Raw genomic sequence first — 21037 nt, forward strand, 5'->3', positions numbered from 1 at the left:
TGATACTGTTTGGTTTGGTTTGGATTGTTTACATCCCTAGAGTGTCACAGACTAGGTAAAAAGTGGGGAAGTAAGTTTCAAATCTCGTGTTCTTTTTTCCTTTTCGTCTGATTAAGCTCGTAAAAAAGTGGGTGTTTTTATAATCGATTTTTGAGTTTTCATCCAGTGAATGCAAGATGCATACAACAACCAATATTCTTACTGTGTTACTCTGAGAGTTAAAGAATTGGCATTTAATGGGATAAATCTTGAAGAAAATACTAGAAATATTGTGTGATACACTCTTGAAAGATGCCAATTCTGTAGGATTTATGTTGCTAATGTATTGCAATTTTTTTAAATGTTTTAATAGCTTAGGAAATAGATGGAATTGGGGGGATAATCGGAGGACCTAGTTTTGATTTGATGTATCAAGCTTTTGTATTTTATTTGAAGTTGGAGTTTTTGAAACGGTTTGAATAAAATAAACTCTTAGAACATTTACTTTTGTTAAGTTGTAAGAAAGTTTATGAAGTTTTGGGGCTGCTTTACAGGTTGTCACAGTGTTTTGCAATTTGTGCCATGAAATAATCCATGGGCCAAGATAGAGAAGAAATAGAAAAGTATTTACTGCTTGACTTGGATAGCATTTCAGCCGACATTGATATTTCACAGGAAGCCCCATATGTTCTTTATGTACGATCGCTACCTTCCAATCAATTGTGTTTAATTCATATCTTCTGTTCTGCTAGTTTAGTGCTTGAAGTTTTATGCAGCAGTCTATTCCAATTTGATCTTTTCTTAATGAAATCTAAACTGGAATTGTAATAGTTTGGGAAAACACTCAATCTTTCGTTTAGCAGTTTCGGAACCCAATAAAAGAAATTGATAGCGGAAAAAGGTTAATACTTAATACAAATTTGAACTCGGTGTCTTCATTGCTTCACTCACTATTTTGTGTACCTCCTTTTTTTTCAAAGGCGCAGTTGGGTGCTCCTAGGAAGTGCGATGATTCATGGAAATTGGATTTGGGAGTATTTCTGTAGAATATTGATTCTTAAAACCTAATTGTTGTTATCAACCATGCAAAATATACAACGTTTGGAGAAAAAATTTATCATATGTTTTGTTAAGTTTTTTGTTTTTGTTACTCCGACCTTGTGTTATGGTCATCTAATTCATGAATAATAGCGTGATTATTGCACTTACTTTCTTTCTTTCTTAATTTCATACTATTCATAATTTTATTGTTGAACAAATAATGCAGGGTCTGGATACGCTCAACCCTATTCTGATTATCGATAACAAAATTAAGTTGGTAAGTGAGAAATACTTTAAAAAAATGTATATTGCGTTAGTGGGCTTCAAAATAAAGTGCCTCTTTCTCGTTTAGTTTTTTCCTTTTCATGAGTGAGTTTTAGTGTTGATTTCGTTTTGCTTATTTTGTTAGGAAAAAATTGTGAAGGTAACTAATTATAAAAGCTTACCTTCAAAGGACAAGTATTCTTGGTGCACTGCCATTTCAGAAATATATCTTAATGAGCTAACTTTTGTATGTTTTTAATTTTCTGCAATTGTTTTTAAAAGTTTGTTTGACAGAATGATCTTTGTTAAGAGGTTATGTTATGTAAGATGTAAGCATTCTGGAACCTGTGGCTACCTTTTACCATGATTTGAGCTGGAAGGTTTTATTAACTTAGTTGCCCGTTCATACTCGAATAGACTAGTATTAGATGATTACCTTAGTGGACGATGCTATCTTTTTTGTTAATCCACTTCCTGAGATATGTCTCTTTGATTCAGATTTATATAATTTACCATGCTGAAGCAAGCTGCTTTGAATCGAGCTAACTGCAGCATTAAACATAACGGGGGCATGCACATCATTTAAAATTATCTGGAACCTACCACAATTAGACTAATTGAATGTTACATCTGCTTCTTAAACTTAATTCATTTTTGTTTGAGTGCCACCAGATTGGAGAATATGAAGAAACAATAGGGACCTGCATCATCTTCGATGAAAGTGGTGAGTCACATTTACAATTCTTTGAGTTTTGATTGGTTCATGTAGTTGAGCAGTTGCCTTTCGTATCATATATGATGTTAGTCTTAAAGACTCATAAGTTGGGTAGTGAAACTTTATCATTTACTTTGCCATAAGCATTTTGTTTATGCAGAAGTGGAACCTATTGCTCATGAACAGACGGGGCCATCCGAAACGAACCTTTTGTCCAGCAGACGCTTAATGGACCCCAAGCAAACCCCATCTAAGCAAGTCAATCCATTGGCAAGTCTTCATAAGGTTCTTAAGTTCAGATTATTTTTGGATGCTGACGATGAAAATGGAGAAGATGTGGATGCAAACACTCTGTCTTGATGTACTAAACATCAATTTGACATTTATCATTTATTTGAAGACAGGATATTGGTCATTTTTCACCTTAAATTTTAAGGTGTGTACATATTAGTAACTTTCTATTTAACCAATATCCAATAATTTCTAAAGTTTAGTGTTTAAGATCATATGTCAAATTCAAAAAATGGACTTCCAAAACATATTTACACGCGGAAACACAAAAATTAAAGGTAAAAAATTTTGCCAAAAAACAAGCCAATTTTTTGGAAGTCCGCATCTTCTCCATTTTCATCGTCAGCATCCAAAAATAATCTGATATTGGTGTGGAAGTTGCATCCTCCCTTTATATCACATATTTGGATTTTATAGTTCCAACTGTTGGTATATACCCACCTGCAAAGCATAATCCCGTAGCTCCGGTTTGCTCAACGTTCCGTTCATGTCTTTATCAATAGCAAGGAACATGTCTGCAAACATCACCCATAGGGTCTATAAGCTCATGCACTGACTAAAAATAAAAAGAAGTAAACTATAAGCTATCTATCAGCAATTTACATATTTTTATTTCAAATATGATAGGACCTGATTCTATGAACGCGAATAGATGAAAAATGCTCCAGAATGATAAGAGACGATAGTCACGGAGTAGAAATGGTAAAAACTTATTTTTGAGTCGATTTCTTCCTATCCTTAACTTACACCACTAAGTCAAATCTTACAACTGCACTCAAAAGATACTTGAAGAAGATCAGATAAAGAATAAGATGTCCCATGAAATACAACTCCAGATATCAATATGAGCCCAGAGAAAAGAGACAGCAAAATCATGAATCTTAACAAGTCATTATAATTAAGTAAAACATGTCCAGAGTAAAAAATCTAACCACAGATGCGTTGAGCAGAAGTCAAAGAGAACCAGTTTTCTGCCTGTTCATTATCAGTAACTTCTTCCTCGCTTTCCTAGGGTGAATAAAAAAGGAAAAAAATTCTTAATCGAACAAACATCACAAGAAAAATTTATTTTCATCAACTAATTATTCAAACAATCTACCTGGTGAAGCTCCATCAATTCCTGGAGACAATTACTGAGTAAGACTTTCTTTATGCATGCATAACCTGTAGTCATCGAACACTGTTAGATGCAGAATGCAGATAGAACCAAATTAATTGACCTGATACAAGGAAAAGCAGTCGAGTGTGAACTTCGTTCATGAGGATCACAAAAGAAGAAAAACTTGTGTGCAGCTATACGACAGTACATCTGCACAAAAGCTCCCGGCATATCCCACAGTTGTAGCAAATTACTAATAAGACCTCCCATATATGATTCCATTTCCTAATTTTTTATAAAAGCGAAGAAATAAGCACATATAAGATAACCAAATTATGGTAATTAGAACATAAATACACGACCATCTTGCTGAACAAAATGCTCAAAGGCACAATAAACATACATGAGGCTGGAGAAAGCCATCAGAATCCTCGTCAAGCTCACTCATTTCGATTCTGGCTTGAGTAAGTGAAACCTGGAAAGGAACCAAAGTAAATTACAAGGCTTTTTTTCATTTATATATAATTCCTTTTTCTTCTTCTTGTTGAAAAATAGTAAATCCTAATTGAATTTTATTTTTCCATTACAAGGGGAACACAAATGTTCTGCAGTAACCCCGCGAATACTTCGCCTGTATGAAAAGTTCTTAATGTTAATTGAGTATCCGTGGTTTTGCTTTGAAGGTGGGTATATACCAACAGTTGGAACTATAAAATCCAAATATGTGATATAAAGGGAGGATGCAGAATCCACACCAATATCAGATTATTTTTGGATGCTAACGATGAAAATGGAGAAGATGTGGACTTCCAAAAAATTGGCTTGTTTTTTGGTAAAAAAATTTCACCTTTAATTTTTGTGTTTCCGCGTGTAAATATGTTTTGGAAGTCCATTTTTTGAATTTGACATATGATCTTAAACACTAAACTTTAGAAATTATTGGATATTGGTTAAATAGAAAGTTACTAATATGTACACACCTTAAAATTTAAGGTGAAAAATGACCAATATCCTGTCTTCAAATAAATGATAAATGTCAAATTGATGTTTAGTACATCAAGACAGAGTGTTTGCATCCACATCTTCTCCATTTTCATCGTCAGCATCCAAAAATAATCTGAACTTAAGAACCTTATGAAGACTTGCCAATGGATTGACTTGCTTAGATGGGGTTTGCTTGGGGTCCATTAAGCGTCTGCTGGACAAAAGGTTCGTTTCGGATGGCCCCGTCTGTTCATGAGCAATAGGTTCCACTTCTGCATAAACAAAATGCTTATGGCAAAGTAAATGATAAAGTTTCACTACCCAACTTATGAGTCTTTAAGACTAACATCATATATGATACGAAAGGCAACTGCTCAACTACATGAACCAATCAAAACTCAAAGAATTGTAAATGTGACTCACCACTTTCATCGAAGATGATGCAGGTCCCTATTGTTTCTTCATATTCTCCAATCTGGTGGCACTCAAACAAAAATGAATTAAGTTTAAGAAGCAGATGTAACATTCAATTAGTCTAATTGTGGTAGGTTCCAGATAATTTTAAATGATGTGCATGCCCCCGTTATGTTTAATGCTGCAGTTAGCTCGATTCAAAGCAGCTTGCTTCAGCATGGTAAATTATATAAATCTGAATCAAAGAGACATATCTCAGGAAGTGGATTAACAAAAAAGATAGCATCGTCCACTAAGGTAATCATCTAATACTAGTCTATTCGAGTATGAACGGGCAACTAAGTTAATAAAACCTTCCAGCTCAAATCATGGTAAAAGGTAGCCACAGGTTCCAGAATGCTTACATCTTACATAACATAACCTCTTAACAAAGATCATTCTGTCAAACAAACTTTTAAAAACAATTGCAGAAAATTAAAAACATACAAAAGTTAGCTCATTAAGATATATTTTTGAAATGACAGTGCACCAAGAATACTTGTCCCTTGAAGGTAAGCTTTTAGAATTAGTTATCTTTCACAATTTTTTCTAACAAAATAAGCAGAACGAAATCAACACTAAAACTCACTCATGAAAAGGAAAAAACTAAACGAGAAAGAGGCACTTTATTTTGAAGCCCACTAACGCAATATACATTTTTTTAAAGTCTTTCTCACTTACCAACTTAATTTTGTTATCGATAATCAGAATAGGGTTGAGCGTATCCAGACCCTGCATTATTTATTTGTTCAACAATAAAATTATGAATAGTATGAAATTAAGAAAGAAAAACGAAATAAATAAAGAAAGAAAGTAAGTGCAATAATCATGCTATTATTCATGAATTAGATGCCCATAACACAAGGTCGGAGAAACAAAAACAAAAACAAAAACAAAAACCTTAACAAAACATATGAGAAATTTTTTCTCCAAACGTTGTATATTTTGCATGGTTGATAACAACAATTAGGTTCTAAGAATCAATATTCTACATAAATACGCCCAAATCTAATTTCCATGAATCATCGCACTTTCCAGGAGCACCCAACTGCGCCTTTGAAAAAAAGGAGGTACACAAAATAGCGAGTGAAGCAATGAAGACACCAAGTTCAAATTTGTATTCACCTTTTTCCGTTATCAATTTCTTTTATTGTGTTCCGGAACTGCTAAACGAAAGATTGAGTGTTTGCCCAAAATATTAAAATTCCAGTTTAGATTTCATTAAGAAAAGAACAAATTGGAATAGGCTGCTGCATAAAACTTCAAGCACTAAACTAGCAGAATAGAAGATATGAATTAAACACCACTAATTGGAAGGTAGCGATCGTACAGAAAGAACATATGGGGCATCTTGTGGAATATCAATGTCAGCTGAAACGCTATCCAAGTCAAGCAGTACATACTCTTCTTCCTCTTCTATTTCTTCTCTATCTTGGCCCATAGATTATTTCATGGCACAAATTGCAAAACACTGTGACAACCTGTAAAGCAGCCCCGAAACTTCATAAACTTTCTTACAACTTAACAAAATTAAATGTTAAGAGTTTATTTTATTCGAACCGTTTCAAAAACTCCAACTTCAAAAAAATACAAAAGCTTGATACATCATAGCAAAAGTACAAACTCACTGTAATTTGCGAGCATGTATAGGTACTACCATAGAAAAAAAAGCGTACAACAGTTGCACAAAAAAGAAACAGAATCAAAGTAAATAAAAATCTAAACAAAAAACCCAAAATACACATACAAAAACAACCATAGTTCAAACAAAAATCAAAACCAAATCCCGGCCTTTTTCAGCAAAAAAAATCCCTAAACGAGACATAAAACAGTTAATTTCTGCAAATAATATTACAAAAAACTGTGGTTAATCTAAGGTTAACTAAAAGATTAGGTTTTTAACCAGTCAGTTGAAACTTGGAGTTGCTGACTGAATTGGGGGTTTCTGGAATAAATACCTAAATTGAATCCAGCCGCATTTATTATTTTCTGTTTTAATTCAAGCGCCTTTGGAGGTCAAAGTTTGGTTGCCCAAACTAGCTACTTGTGAATTACCGAGAATAACCCTACTTATATTCCTATTTGACATTTTTATATCGCGATAATTCTCACACTTTCAACTTTATTAATTATTTTGTATATTATTATTTATTATTAAATTTATAAATAATTTGAGATGGTTTTGTATTTCGATTAATTTATCAAAATATATGTTTTTTTAATAAAAATTATATAGAATTATGACTAGGGATAATTTCGTCCACTTAAAAGAGAAGTGTCGTTACACTAAGGATAATGAGATAAATAAATGATTGATTATGTTATAGATAACAATGTTGATATATTATTAATCAAACATTATGTGATACTTTTAAGATTGTTTGGTTCAACATTTTGAATATGTGATTAGCTTTTAAATATTAATAAATTTACTATTATACACTTGCTAAGTTTACTTATTTGTTGTACACTCATGGAAGCAATACATTATGATTCACGTTAAGAAGAATAATTACGAAGCAATAAGGTAAATGACATACGAACAATGGACCAAATAAGTTACAAGATTCAGCATCTAAGTTTCTAAATATTAATAAATTTACTATTATACCATTGCTAAGTTTGCTTATTAGTTAAATAAGATATTATAACTAATTTTTAATATTACACACGTGTGTGTATATATATTTGTTGATGACTAGGCAAAATTGTTATTTCTCATCTCACATTTCTTTTTATATTCTAACAATGTATCAATAAATAACTGTTGTATAAAAATCTAATGCTCAAATGTACAGGTATCACAAAAAGGGAGGAAGAACACAAAGAAACAAGAGACAGGAGAGGAGCCAAGGGAAAGAAACAAACCAATATCAAGATAAAACTTCATGAAATTTACCTAGATCCAAACACTCTCCCACCCCCAAAGAGAAATAATCATTGTTATCTCGATACACACACTTTTGCAAGCAATGCAAAGTCAATACCCAAAGAAACACCGAGAACCTAGAAACTGAAAAAAGTGAACTTGCAGCAGGCAACGCAGTTGCCTATCCTCACAACTTCCATGGTAAGAATTTTTAAAAAAAGAAACAAGTTTTGCCCCATTCGGCCATTCCCACCCCTATAACTTTATAATCTAAAACTTCTATGCATTTTTAGGCCCTTATTTATAACCCTCACGAAGCTGATACAATTCAAAAGGCTGATTCAAGTCCCAACAAAATAAATGCTAACAAATAAAACGAACCACAGAGAAAATTGACAGCGCACGGTTGTCCGGAATTAAGAGGCGCAATTTAATTTAAACACAAAATGAAACTAATATAGAGTCCAAAAGATATTAAACTTTACAAATCCTTACCGAAATACAAGAAATTCAGAAAGATAGAACCTGTAATCGGAGACCGAACGAGAAGAATCAAGTAAGGTAACAGCGGCTGTTTTTATGGAGTTCGGCTGCAGAAGAAGAGGTTTACAACCAGTACTTTAAGTGTTCGGGTTTTGGGCTCAGATTTAGCAAACTTTTAATTGGGCCAACCCAGTGTAGACTTTTCTTTGGGCTGTTAATATATATTCAATTGATGGTGTAAATTGCATGAAAGTCGTATTATTATTCCATGAATTTTTTGATTATATATAATTATTTAATTAATTTTTCTAGATATGTCAACGTGACAATATCATCATAAAATTTGAATCATATATTATTTATTTATTATGGAAATTTTTAAAAGACATATGTTACATTATAAATTGTTGAGTTTTGTTTATTGATTATGCTATTTTTTTAAATAATATTTTAGTAGAATAATTTTTATATGTACTCCATGTGCATATGTTATTAATGCTTCAAGAAATTGATTTATGTTATGTTATTTTATTTATTCTTGTGCAAATAGCATTTTAGCATAATGATATGCAAATTAAAGGAAATTGTGGTAAAGTGGTATAAATTAAATTTTTTCACCAATGTCTTGTGTTCAAATCATTTCAAATACATTTGTACTGATATTTTTATTTGTCAAATCAAAAAATGAGTCGAGCTCAAGCCCGAGAGTCACATAAATGGCTGATATCGAGCTTGCGAATATGCTCGTGAGCTTATGAGCCTAATATCCTTAAGATCGAGCTCGAAACTGTATATACTTTAAACGATCCGAGCCCGAGCCTGATACCGTTCTGTCCTGCTTGATTTGTTTACATCCCCACTTTGCACCAACCGATGATGTTTGTTGGCCACTTGAAGAATAATGCTTACAAAGCAGTTATTCACAATGAAGACTGGTTTCAAATTTCATTATACATATATTTTCATAGGTTTACACGAGTTTCCGTCAGCTATTAGGTTATTAGTCAATTACTTTACTATACCTAAAACTAGGGAAGCATTCCCATCTATTATAACTTTTCGCTCATGTTCTTTGATGTTGTTTATCCTCCCGTGTCAATCCTCATTGAGATGTTGTGAAGGACTGCTATGCGAGCATTACTTCTTCAAGTGGCCAACAAACATCATCGATTGGTACAAATCCACATATTGCAGTGACACCTTATGATTTTCAAGAGTGATACTTTATAAACGTTAAATTTTCTCTCTTCTCAATTGTGGCAATGTATTACACAAAATTTGCAAGTTTTAGTTATTTATGAATGAATTTACACTTTTCTGTATTATTTTAGCCTTAGTTTATAGAGATTCATTCTATTATATGTTTGAGCTCGATTCTATCTTTGGCGAGCTCAAATCAAGCTCGAACTCGAGCTTTGTTGTGTGCTCAACTAGCTTGAAAACAAATCCGTGTAACGAGTCGAGCTCGAGCCAAACTCGTTAAACATTAAAACAAGCTATTAACGAACCGAGCTTGAGCTATTCCCGAACTTAGTTATTCCAGCATCATACTGTTCCGTTCGGCTTGGTTTGTTTCATCCCTATTTGTCCACAATATACAGTTTTAAAAAAACAATTCATCGAGTTCAATTATTGGTCTACAACCGGAAAAAAAAAACTTATTTCATACGATGTAAGCTGAAATATAATTTCTCAAATGTAGGAGGGTCGGTGCACTCATATCTCCTTACCAACAACTTAATACATGGATTAAACTTTAAAATAGTCCCACAATAATCCCATAGTAATTCATATTGTGCATTGTCAACTCCTATGATGCTTTGAACAACCGTCTTTTTCGCTCGTAACACTTTCCATTTACTGACATCCACACCACAATTTCTCATGATAATATTTCGTAACCGATCAATTTTTATATCAGAATTATCCCTCGTTATGCTTTCAACTCTCGTGGACTAGTACTTGTAATTTGCTATACTGTTTGTGTGCCTTCTCGCATAATAGTGCCCCTTTTATAGTTTTCTATCGCAATGTTGGACCACCTTGTACTAAAGAACCATGAACTCTCAAATTATACCCTTCTTTGCATCTGTCATCCTAATCCTCTCATTTTTTTCATTGTTAATTCATACTCCTTTCGCACACTATAATCTCTCAGGACTCCTCTAAACTCAGAAGCATTCTTGAATTTCATTTCCACAACTAGATTGAAAATTTTCATATCATGTCCATTGTAAACAGCATAAATTGGAGTATCCTCATCTGACCCATTAATGCTTAGAAGATTATAATTATGTAGAATATGATTATGTTCACCTGCATCACCAAACCAGTTAGTTTCCTCTTCAATATGATTTTCCTAACTCGTATCTACGCTTTTTTCTTTGGTCGGCCCTCACTATTCTTTTCATTTTCTAATTGCATCTCTTTTAGACTTATTTGTACCTGCAAATATATATATCCTCATCACTTGCGCCTTCAACATCACATATCAATTCACTAGGTGCATCAGATTCAAAGTCTTCAGATGAATTGATGATGAATTTGTATAAGGTGCTTTGTAATTCTCATAATCAGAATCACTACAAGTACTCACTTCATGTGCATCCCTGCTATTATGTTCTTCACAAAGATTACTTCATTAAACTGGGAGTCAAATAGCTGGTTTCTACTTTCATTTACTTCTAAGATATCGGGTGGTGGACAATCTGCTGCATCGAGTCCACAATTCAAGAATTCAACACTCACAGTATTCCCATCCAGGTCCACAACACTATCAAGCTCGGCCATTGATTCCTCAATCAAGCTTGAGATAACTTATGTACTACTACTACCAATCCTAAACATCTACTTCATCCACAAGTATTATACATAAAAAATATCCTGGAATATGTGAATCGTTAGAATCTTGTCAGGGTTGGGCATGAGGCATTCATATTTTGAATTTGATCAATGGGAAGGAGTGGTTTAGCATCCTGATACCAAAACCTTACACGACTTCCAAATATTATTGGCACAAAAAAGAACAAAGAACCAATATGAATAAAAGATAGAATCCACAAATAAAATAGCACACCGTAAAAAAGCTTGGTAACTTTTTTCACAGCGTTCTCACATAATCATGCATTTGGATTACGGAACCAGGTTACTTCGATTTCGTCAAACATCTAGAAGCATTGAAAATATCGAGGATTACTCATTGTATAAGCAAAAAACTGAACACTTTTGTTAAAATGCAACAAATTGATTTTCTCGTTTAAATGGAGGTATACATGAAAAGGCCAATTAGAGAGGAAAAAAAACCTTCAGCAATCAAATGCTTAACTTTTCAATTTTGCTCTTAAATTAAGCAGTTTTGTGCATTCCATCGACTCCATACATCAAGATAAAAAATCTTCCAGTTCACTGTTCAGTTAGCCAACTGCAGAAACAACCATTCCGTAGCAGAAAAGAGAACCCAAATATAGTTGTATCCCTATGTACTGCAAAGTCAAGATCAATTTTCTCAAAAACCCTTTAATTGGCTCTTCTTCAATAATATTATCAAAAACTCAGAAAAGATTGAAACAAAAACCCAACTAGATTAAAGTAGAAAATGAACACACAAAAAAAAAAAATTAGCTTCTTAGGTTTCTTCGGCTAGGAGTCTTTGATGGCCACGACTTCTAGCTGGAGAGCCGCGCATGCCTTGGGACGAGTTTAAGGGGTTGTGGGTTTTAGGCTTCTCAAGCTTGGTCCAATAGGGTCCATAGGCCATAGGGGTCCAGTAGGGACCTAGGGTGGTCAACTAGGGGTTGGTCATGGTGGATAAGGGTTAGGGCCGAAGCTTGCATGACTAGGATGGCTAGGGTTTTCGAAAATAGGAACATGGGTTCAGTAGGTGTCCTAGGCTGGTTCGAAGGTCGGGCTTGAATTGGGTTTAATATGGTTTAATTAGGTTTTAATAAACTTTGGTTCGAATTTGGTAAAGTTTGGGTAAGTTTCAAGTCAATACGAGTCAAAACCGGGATATACGTCTAAACTTTAAAAACAAATTGGGAAATTAGTCGAAGAGCTTAAGTTTACGTCTAAGAAATAACTATGGATTTATTAAATGTAATATGTTAAGTTTGGAATGATTTGAGACGTCGTTTTAACTTTTAAGGTCCAAGGACAAATATGGAAAGTTAGGGTTTCAGGGGCAAAATAGTCATTTTACACCTGAAAAATGTTAGACATCCTGGCAGTGCCCTGAATGATGTAGTAAATATTAAAACGTATATTTTAAATTGCTTATGGAACTTTATGATAAACGTTAACGCTAAAAGACGTGTTGCATGCTTGGTTTCAAAAGGAAAAATGATTTATATATGCTTAAATTTTATAAGTGATGTAAATATGAAAAGTTGAAGAAGGTGAATTAATTCTATTTTAAGTAAAAGTATTTTCACTATTGTATGTAGATGTATATGTATTTTTGTTATCAAGATTAAGGTTTGCTGAGTCAATAGACTCACTAGATGTGGTCGATACAGGTGAGCATGATGTTGTTGGAGATCTTGATGGTTGAACTAGATGGACTGAAGGCGCATATAATCCGAGGACCGTCGCTAGTTTTTCGCACTTATATTATGGTTTATGCTTACTTTAAAGATTTTACGATTTTTATATGTTTTTGAGAAGATTTAAGAGTTTACTATTTATTTTGCAAAATACTAAAGTTAGATTGGGTTTTACGTTCACGATTTCACGTTTTGAATTGTGTTTTGAAGTTCCAAATAATTAGTTGGTGAGTTTAATTTAAATGGAGCAAAATATTTATATACATATATGTATAGTGCATCGGCCGAATGGTATAAGAAAAACTCTAGTATTTTAAAGAAAAACGTGTAGTAGACGTTTCATATATCAACCGGATTTTACAGACTGCACCTCACAGCCTAGCCACTTAGTCGCAACATATGGTTCCTGACGCAGATTCCTTCAACAGTACCTAGCACGACCCTGTTTCGTTTTCTACCTCAGGGTGTATAGTAAAGTATTTCAATTTGAAAATAATACACGAGCGGAGCAAAAGCCTGGACTCTTTTATTCAAACATAAAAAAATTATTATTACATAGTAACCTCCTGTAGTAGAGGAGGAACTTGCTTAAGTAGCTGAAATTACAAAACACGTCAATTGGAAAGAGAGAATATTAAAACTTATTTTGAAAGAAAATGAAGAGGTTGAATGATGCCTTCATATTTGGTGTGCTGTCGTTGACCACCAAATTAGTTCCTACCCTTTTAAATAAAAACGAGTGTAATGGTGAGTAGGGTCGAATCCACAGGGAACGGTAGATTTATTTCTTTTGATAATAAAAGGGGGGATTTGTTTTGATAATTACTAAATAAAATAACCAAAGCTAAAATTATCAAGCAAAAAAAATACTGAATCTAGAATTGAAAATTAATCGACGAGAATAAATTGAAGAATTTAATACGAGAAAAATACTGATTCAAGGAGATTCTACTATTTAATTATCTTACTGTTCATCGGTTAACCAATCATTTATTCATGTTATTCCAAGCAATTAACTTTAAAATAAAAGGGATAGCCGCTAAAATTCTTGTGTTTTCCTAAATTAATTGACCGAACCCAGCATCCAGTCAAAACTTACCAATAATCAACTGGGCACGATAGCGTTCCATATTAATTAAAGATAGCATTTTAGTTTCGTGAAAACAGTTAATCCTAAAATCTAACAACCGAGATAGCTGCAATTGATAGATCGAGTTTCATCGATTTATTTAGATTACACGTGTTATGATAGCACATCACATCTAACCTATTGCTACTCACGTACCAATCGTTCATGACAATTACGGATCACTGAATTCATGGTTAGCATTAGAAAATCATACATCAAATTAAATTGTCAGATTAATTGACGTATAACATTCATATAATTAAATCATAAATCAACGAATACTTGGGGAAACAAGAATAATAAATTAAAGTGCAAAACCTCACAGTGATAAAATTAAAATAGTAGACTATCCCTTGAATCAGACTAAGAAAATCAGCCTAACATATTTTGGCATACAATCTCCATGAAAATTAAATAAAATAGAAAAGAAAGAGTGCAAACGAATTAAGAGATGAAGAAAACTCCAGCGCCTTCTTGCTGCGTACGTGTGATGAGGGTGGAATGGTTGGATAAATCTTTTTCAAGGCTGCGCCCCTTTTTTTCATGAGAATGATGGAGAGAAATTGATGCCGCCTCCTCTTTTCTTGTTACTTGAATAGAGTATGATTTGGGTCCAAAAAAATAAAGCTAAAAATCCCACTAATCTCTTAATTAATCCTAAATCTTAAAATATAAAATAATAGATAATATTTTATCTAGATTTTCCCTCATTGCAATTTTTGGCAGTTGAAATATCATCAAAAGGCGTGGCCACGCCTTATTCCAGGACTTCTTCTGGTTTGGTCATTCACTTTCAAACTCTATCTTGGAAACTTCAAATATGATAAACATCACATTTTTAACTCAAATTTGCCCCAAGACCGCGAAAGTTCCTCCTACAATAAAATTACACAAAAATGTATCAATTAAACATATCGGATGTTGGAATAATGAGAAATATAAAAATAAAAATACTAACTATTATGAGCCTATCAAAATTTCTCACACCTAAACGATGCTTGTCCTCAAGCATAAAATAGATCAACTCATTATCTCAATTTTTCGTCCTCCTTCCACTTCCTCTACTTATCCAAAACATTTTTTTCATGCAACAAGACATTTTAATTTCAGAGCATCTCAAAAAATAACATCATGAACAATCACTGCAATCAAAATGCGTAAAAATTAAAATGCATGAGATTTAACAACTTCTCACAAGATTCGCTCATTCCGCTCATAGTGTCTAGGATATATATCAACAAACTCTCATGTCAAATGCATTGAAATTTTTTACCATAGGCTTGCAAATATATCACATCCTTCCACTAAATGAATGAATTAAAATACACAAACAAAAAGAGCTATAATGAAACGTCTACCGTTTTAAAAGTGCGGAATTTTTTTTTTTTTTTACTAAAGCTCTCATTTTGAAAATAACCATTAAACATTTCGCATGCATGCGCTGTACAGAAAAATATAACATTTAAAAATGATCTTAAATATTTGCCAACAAGAATAACGCATTTAAAAATAACTAACGTCATCCAAAATCAACGAAAGCGTAAACGTGTAAAAATTGTAATATCATCAACATATAAAAATGTGCAAATCCTCTCAAAAGACGTGAATCAATATGCGGAAAAATAAGGGTCCTCGGGTCGTGTCACCGCGCATCCCGCCTGCCAACTCAGTCTTCGGCACCTCCGATCCCCTGATCAAAATGCTCACCTGCATCACACACGCCTCATGAGTCTAAAGACTCAACACACCTGTACCAGTAATAACAAGTACATATACGTAGCACACAGCAGTGAAAAATAGCATAATCAAAATACATTTCATGAGCTTAAAAACATGAACATAAGCGTGTCGTGTAAAATCGTAACGTGTCAAAACATGTCTCATCATGTTATCATATCGTATGCGTAACTGTGACCTGTCAAAACATGGTAATAGCATGTATCATCGTATCAGCATATACGTGTTAAAATCTTAATTTGAATTCCGTTCATTAGCTGTGACTTTCGTATCATCATGTCATCATGTCAGTCGATGGATCCATCTACGTGTAACCGCGGTACCCGGCGGCGGGGGACATCAGCGACACTCTCACCAGTCAACTGAGCCCGAGCCTATCATGTCATCATATCATGTCAATGGAAATACGATCGTCGGGCTCCCTCTGGGGCCTTCTCCCGTAAACGGGCTCCCTCTGGGGCCTTTTTCCTCACGATATCTCCAATCATATCATCGTGTCATCGTGTTAGTCACAACTAAATCACTTCCTTCAAAACGTGTCATCATATTCATCACTTAATAAAAGCATACATAAACGTAATTTTTCTTTTAAACCAAGCATGCACCGTATTTATCATAATTGCGTAAAACTTTTAAACACGATGCATAAACATTTAAAATATCATAAATTTGTGCTCAGGGCGCTGCCAGGACCAAAATCTCACCCCGGGTGCAAAATGACCATTTTGCCCCTGGAAACCCAAAAATTATCGTTTAACCCCTGGACCTCTAAAATTTACCCGAAGCTTATCAAACTCCTTAAAATGTCCCAAAACATTTTTAAAAGCATTCCTAGACGTAAACTCAAGCCCATAATACACCTAACCGATTCATTTTAAAACTTGGATCGGGGTCCCGGTTTTAACCCGAATCGCCTCGAAACTTAATCAAATTTTTCCCAAATTCTTCCCATATCTTAAAAACACTAAAAAGTCCCTAATACTATAATACCGCCCCAAAAATCTTCGGCTGAAAATCCCACAAGAGCCAAAACTCTCGGCCCCCTATCCTATATTCACTTTGCAACACGGCCCCCAATCCCATAACCTTTCGGTCCCCTCCAATCTCCCCACCTGTCCAGCATTTTAATCTCATTCTTAAGGCTCTAAGAGACCTCCTAAACCAAGCTTAGCCGAAACATAAAGCTGCCGAGCAACCCAACGTAGAAATGATCGCTTACACCATGGGAACCGAAGACCCTATTCCCTTGGCTCGCAAGTTTCGATCCTAGCAACCCGATGGAACCAACCATTAACCAAGATCAAGTAGACCACCCTCAGATCCCTCTAGAGCCACAAGAGTCACAACCACGGCTCCATACATCTCATAGCCATCCACACGATCGCTGGCACGCCCAAAGCTCGGCCGAAACGAAATCACCTAGAACCCGATGGCTACCTGCTCTCATACTCGACTCTAGCATCAAGTTCCTTAAACCGAGACATGGTTCAACCCTCTAGCATCAGCAACCCACAGCCCCTTGCACAGAAATATATGAAACGTGAACAACCATCACAATAATGCAATAATTTCATGGAAAATTGAAAGGTTCTTCATGTACTAGGATAGATCAAAACTTTTCATGCATAAATACAACCACCAGCATATAAAACGTGTGTGATGCGTAAATAAGTGATACAATGCGTGCCTTAGGTTGTTGATGAACGAAACAAGACCAAGGGAACACCGGGGAAACTTTTCTTTGCAAGAATGGTGAAGAAGGGGAGGGGTTCTGAAAACGATGGTGTCGGCTGGTGGAAACATTAGGTTTAGGTTAAAGTGTGTTTGGGTGGTTAATTATATAGTAAACTAATGGATAATGGGCCCTAATTATGTAATTAAAAGTTTAGAAACATAATTAAGTCCTATAAGATTAAAAGTAAGCCCATAAAAAACCAAACGCACTCCCGAAAAATATTTCGTGATGAAAATATTTTGGAAATATTAGCCGAACCATTAAAAAGTCCCCCGACTCGATAAAAAATTAAAATCCTGCGGGTAAAAATTCCCATTTTCGAAAAATACACTTAAAAATGCTTTAAGTTAATTTATAAAAATAAATCGTATAATAAAATAATTTTCCTGAAAATTCTCCGGTCTCCGATCCTCGTTCGAGCGTGAAATGCATCTAAAAACCCTAATGCGTGAACTTTAAAAATTTCATGAATTAAATCGTATCATGTATGAATTATGCATAAAATGCATAAAAATAATTAAAAACAATTTAATAAAATGAACAAGCATTTAATGCTTTAAAAGAATTTAATAACTTGCATGCATGTGGTTCACATGGACCTTCAGATTTTCGGGACGTTACATATAAATGGGTTGTAATGTGGCTAGGGGTAAGATAGGATAAAAGGAAACAATTATCTATGGAATTGGAGAACCATATCAAACTTTTCTCACAAAAATAAAAATGTATCCAAAAACTCTTATATCTCATTATCACAATCAAGAGCATTTTTTTTTTGTTATTTTTTCGGCTCTTTTTTTTCTTTCTCACTTCGTCTACTTCTCTTCTTTCTCTTTCTTTTTTTTCTTTTTTTTTTTGCTTTTTTGTTTTTCGTTTTTTTTTTTTTTTTTTTGTAGAATGTGACTATGAGGTTTCGAGATTGACTAAATCCCAACAATTCACACTATTTTGGATTGAATGATGCTATTTATGAAAAGTTTATATAATTCTCCAATTCAAGGTTCAAAAAGGAGAATAACCAACAAAAAGGATTTATCACGGCTTGTAATGTGGTTATTTTTATTCAAAGAAAAAGGCTGATGCTCAAACTTGGTTCACTAGGGGTCTATGAATCAGGGTAGGCTCAAAGAATGGCTCAGATGATGCGAAAGAAAATGGTTTGAACCTTATGCCCTTATCATTTTGTCTATGCACCTAATCCACCACAAAGTGTTGACAAAGACATGTATAACAATGCAAGTTCTAGAAAAATTAACAATGCAATGACAACACACCATCAAAGAAAATGGAGCATGATATCATGATTGGTCATAAGCTCAAAGCTCACAAAAGAAAAAAAATATAGCAATTGTGTTAAATCTCACACACTTGTCCTCTCTAACTATCATCAAGAGCAACTTATTCATAATGCAAAAGTGAGAATGCAAAACATTTGCACGCAAAGAAAACATATATTTTTTTTATATTCGCATTGGAGGCAATCAGGATTCAGAAGAAAGAGATAACAAATGAACTAGGTGCTTGGAACTAACAATGTCACTATTTATTTTTTAACCCAAAATGCAGAAAAATTAAATCAACATACTAAAAATCAAATAAGAAAAAAAATCAAAAATCTCACAGTCAAGTCAAACTTCTCACACAAACTCTCACACCTAAACTTGGCATTGTCCTCAATGACAAAAAATAGATGCTCAATGAAAACGATAAAATAGTAGGAAAAGTTAGAGAACCCCCCTGAAAAATGTTGAGCATCGTAAAGAAACATCATCTACTGCGGCGGTGGAGAGGTGAGAGCGTGGCTCGGTTATGGAAGTTAAAGCAGACGAACGGCGAGCGGCTGGTGGGTCGCAACGACGCTGGAGAAGGTGGCGCGAGATGGGAGAGGAGATTTGGAGAGAGGCGATGGAGGCTGTTGTGAGAGAGAGAGAAAAAAAAGTAGGTTAAAAAAAAGGAAAAATAATATGTTCATAGCAGTAGAGGTATTTCAACAAGGCGTGGCCACGCCTTGTGCGAAAACCTCTACTGGACAATTTTTTATTTTTTTTAAAAAAAATCAGTAGAGGTGTTTCAACAAGGCGTGGCCACGCCTTGTACGAAAACCTCTACTGGATTTTTTTTTTTTTGCGCAGAAGTGGTATTCTTATAAGGCGTGGTTACGCCTTGTTAGAAGACATCTTCTGCAGAAATGTAACAAAAATTGTACTATTTTAAAAAAAAGAAAAGGAAAAAAATCAAAATAATAAAAAATAAAAATAAAAATTGGGTTGCCTCCCAATCAGCGCCTCTTTTTATTGTCGTTGGCTCGACTTCATTCTTTCTTGTTGCTCATGGTGGTTCAAATATGGTAACTTTTTCCCCTTTATTCCACTTGAGTATTTTCATAGCAAATTTCAGCATGTGACTGTTTTCTTTGAATTTCTTGGAAATCCATATCCCTGGAATATTCCCTCCCTTTTTTATGAGTACATACTTGGGTCGATCTGGAGGAAGTTTTCGCGCAGATTTAGATGTCTGCGAATCAGAGAGAGAAAATATAATATTATAATTTTCAATAGGTCTTTCAATAATCTCCTCTAAATCATTTTTATCAACAATTTTTGAATTTTTTTGTGACAAGTGATTAGCGATATCAAGAGTATTAATAGTGCTTTCACTGACAGGATATTTCATGGTATCATAAATATTAAACTTAACAATCTCACCATCAAATTCCATAGTAAGAGTACCACTCTTAACATCTGTGACAGATTTTGAAGTTTTCAAAAATGGTCTTCCTAGTAAAATTTGACTGTTTAAATCATCATTTTCCATGTCAAGCACATAAAAGTCAGCAGGAAAAACCAAATTTTCAACTTTCACAAGAACATCTTCAATTACACCTCTAGGATAAACAGCGGACCTATCAGCCAACTGGATCACAATGTCGGTTTTAGTAAGAGGTCCAAGTTCCAAATAATTATAAACAGAATGAGGCATGACATTGATAGAAGCACCTAAATCCAACATAGCCTTTTCAAGTCTAGTATCGCCAATAGTACAAGGGATAGAAAACATACCTGGATCACTGCATTTGATAGGAATAGTTTTTTGAATGACTGCCGAAACATGTTCTCCTACCTTTTCCCTTTTACACCCCTTCAACTTATGTCTCTTTTTTGTAGTACACAATTCTTTTAAAATTTTAGCACAACGAGGTACTGGTTCAATAGCATCTAAGAAGGAATATTTACCTCGCCTCTACAAAGAGTGTCATTCAACTCCTTAATACTTTCACATTTCCTGTTCAATGAAGAGGGAATGGGGGAATAGGTTTATACTCAAATAGAGGAGAAAACTTACCTTTCGGAGCATCTTCTTGATTGATTATTTTATCCTCAACTTTTATCTCATTCTCTTTCTTTTGCTTGACTGATGCTTGTATCCCAATTTCTTGAGCATCCAATTCGTTCCAATTTCTCAAAGTAATTGCACTCACATTCTCTCTTGGATTCACCACTGTCTGAGAAGGTATATTACCTAAATTTTGTGCTTCCAACTTGTGAATTGAGGTCGCCAACTGTCCCACTTGAGTGCTCAAATTCTGAATGCTTGCCCTCGTTTCCTGTTGAAATTTTTGAGTGTTCTCATCTAAGACCTTCACAATTTCATCTAGGGACATACCTGAGTTAGAGGCTTGTGCAGGTGACAGATGTTTGTGATAATTTTGTTGTGGAT

At 34.3% G+C, this 21037-nt stretch overlaps 2 protein-coding genes across 2 annotated transcripts; one reads left to right on the plus strand and one right to left on the minus strand.

The window, feature by feature from the left end:
• Positions 1-558: 558 nt before the first annotated feature.
• On the plus strand, positions 559-2471 carry LOC142547727 (uncharacterized). Its single transcript, XM_075656145.1, has 4 exons — positions 559-675; positions 1247-1297; positions 1957-2008; positions 2160-2471. The coding sequence occupies exons 1-4, from the start codon at positions 574-576 to the stop codon at positions 2357-2359; spliced, it is 405 nt and encodes a 134-aa protein (XP_075512260.1). The 5' UTR covers positions 559-573; the 3' UTR covers positions 2360-2471.
• A 168-nt stretch (positions 2472-2639) lies between these two features.
• LOC142547726 (putative serine/threonine-protein phosphatase 2A regulatory subunit B'' subunit TON2) lies at positions 2640-4495 on the minus strand. The gene is made up of 6 exons (XM_075656144.1): positions 4370-4495; positions 3793-3864; positions 3542-3674; positions 3390-3454; positions 3223-3298; positions 2640-2805 (listed from the first exon to the last, which is right to left on the minus strand). The coding sequence occupies exons 1-6, from the start codon at positions 4493-4495 to the stop codon at positions 2702-2704; spliced, it is 576 nt and encodes a 191-aa protein (XP_075512259.1). The 3' UTR covers positions 2640-2701.
• Positions 4496-21037: the final 16542 nt, after the last annotated feature.

Source organism: Primulina tabacum, chromosome 5 (genome assembly GCF_025594145.1).
Source record: "Primulina tabacum isolate GXHZ01 chromosome 5, ASM2559414v2, whole genome shotgun sequence".
NCBI lineage: Eukaryota > Viridiplantae > Streptophyta > Magnoliopsida > Lamiales > Gesneriaceae > Primulina > Primulina tabacum.

Coding starts and splice junctions, on each gene's coding strand:
- LOC142547727 (XM_075656145.1), top strand. CDS start 574: ATGGGCCAAGATAGAGAAGAAATAGAAAAGTATTTACTGCTTGACTTG. Junction 1,298..1,956: donor TCGATAACAAAATTAAGTTG/GTAAGTGAGAAA, acceptor GAGTGCCACCAG/ATTGGAGAATATGAAGAAAC. Junction 2,009..2,159: donor CATCATCTTCGATGAAAGTG/GTGAGTCACATT, acceptor TTGTTTATGCAG/AAGTGGAACCTATTGCTCAT.
- LOC142547726 (XM_075656144.1), bottom strand. CDS start 4,495: ATGCTGACGATGAAAATGGAGAAGATGTGGATGCAAACACTCTGTCTT. Junction 3,675..3,792: donor ATGGCTTTCTCCAGCCTCAT/GTATGTTTATTG, acceptor ATAAAAAATTAG/GAAATGGAATCATATATGGG. Junction 2,806..3,222: donor TTCTGCTCAACGCATCTGTG/GTTAGATTTTTT, acceptor TGATGTTTGCAG/ACATGTTCCTTGCTATTGAT.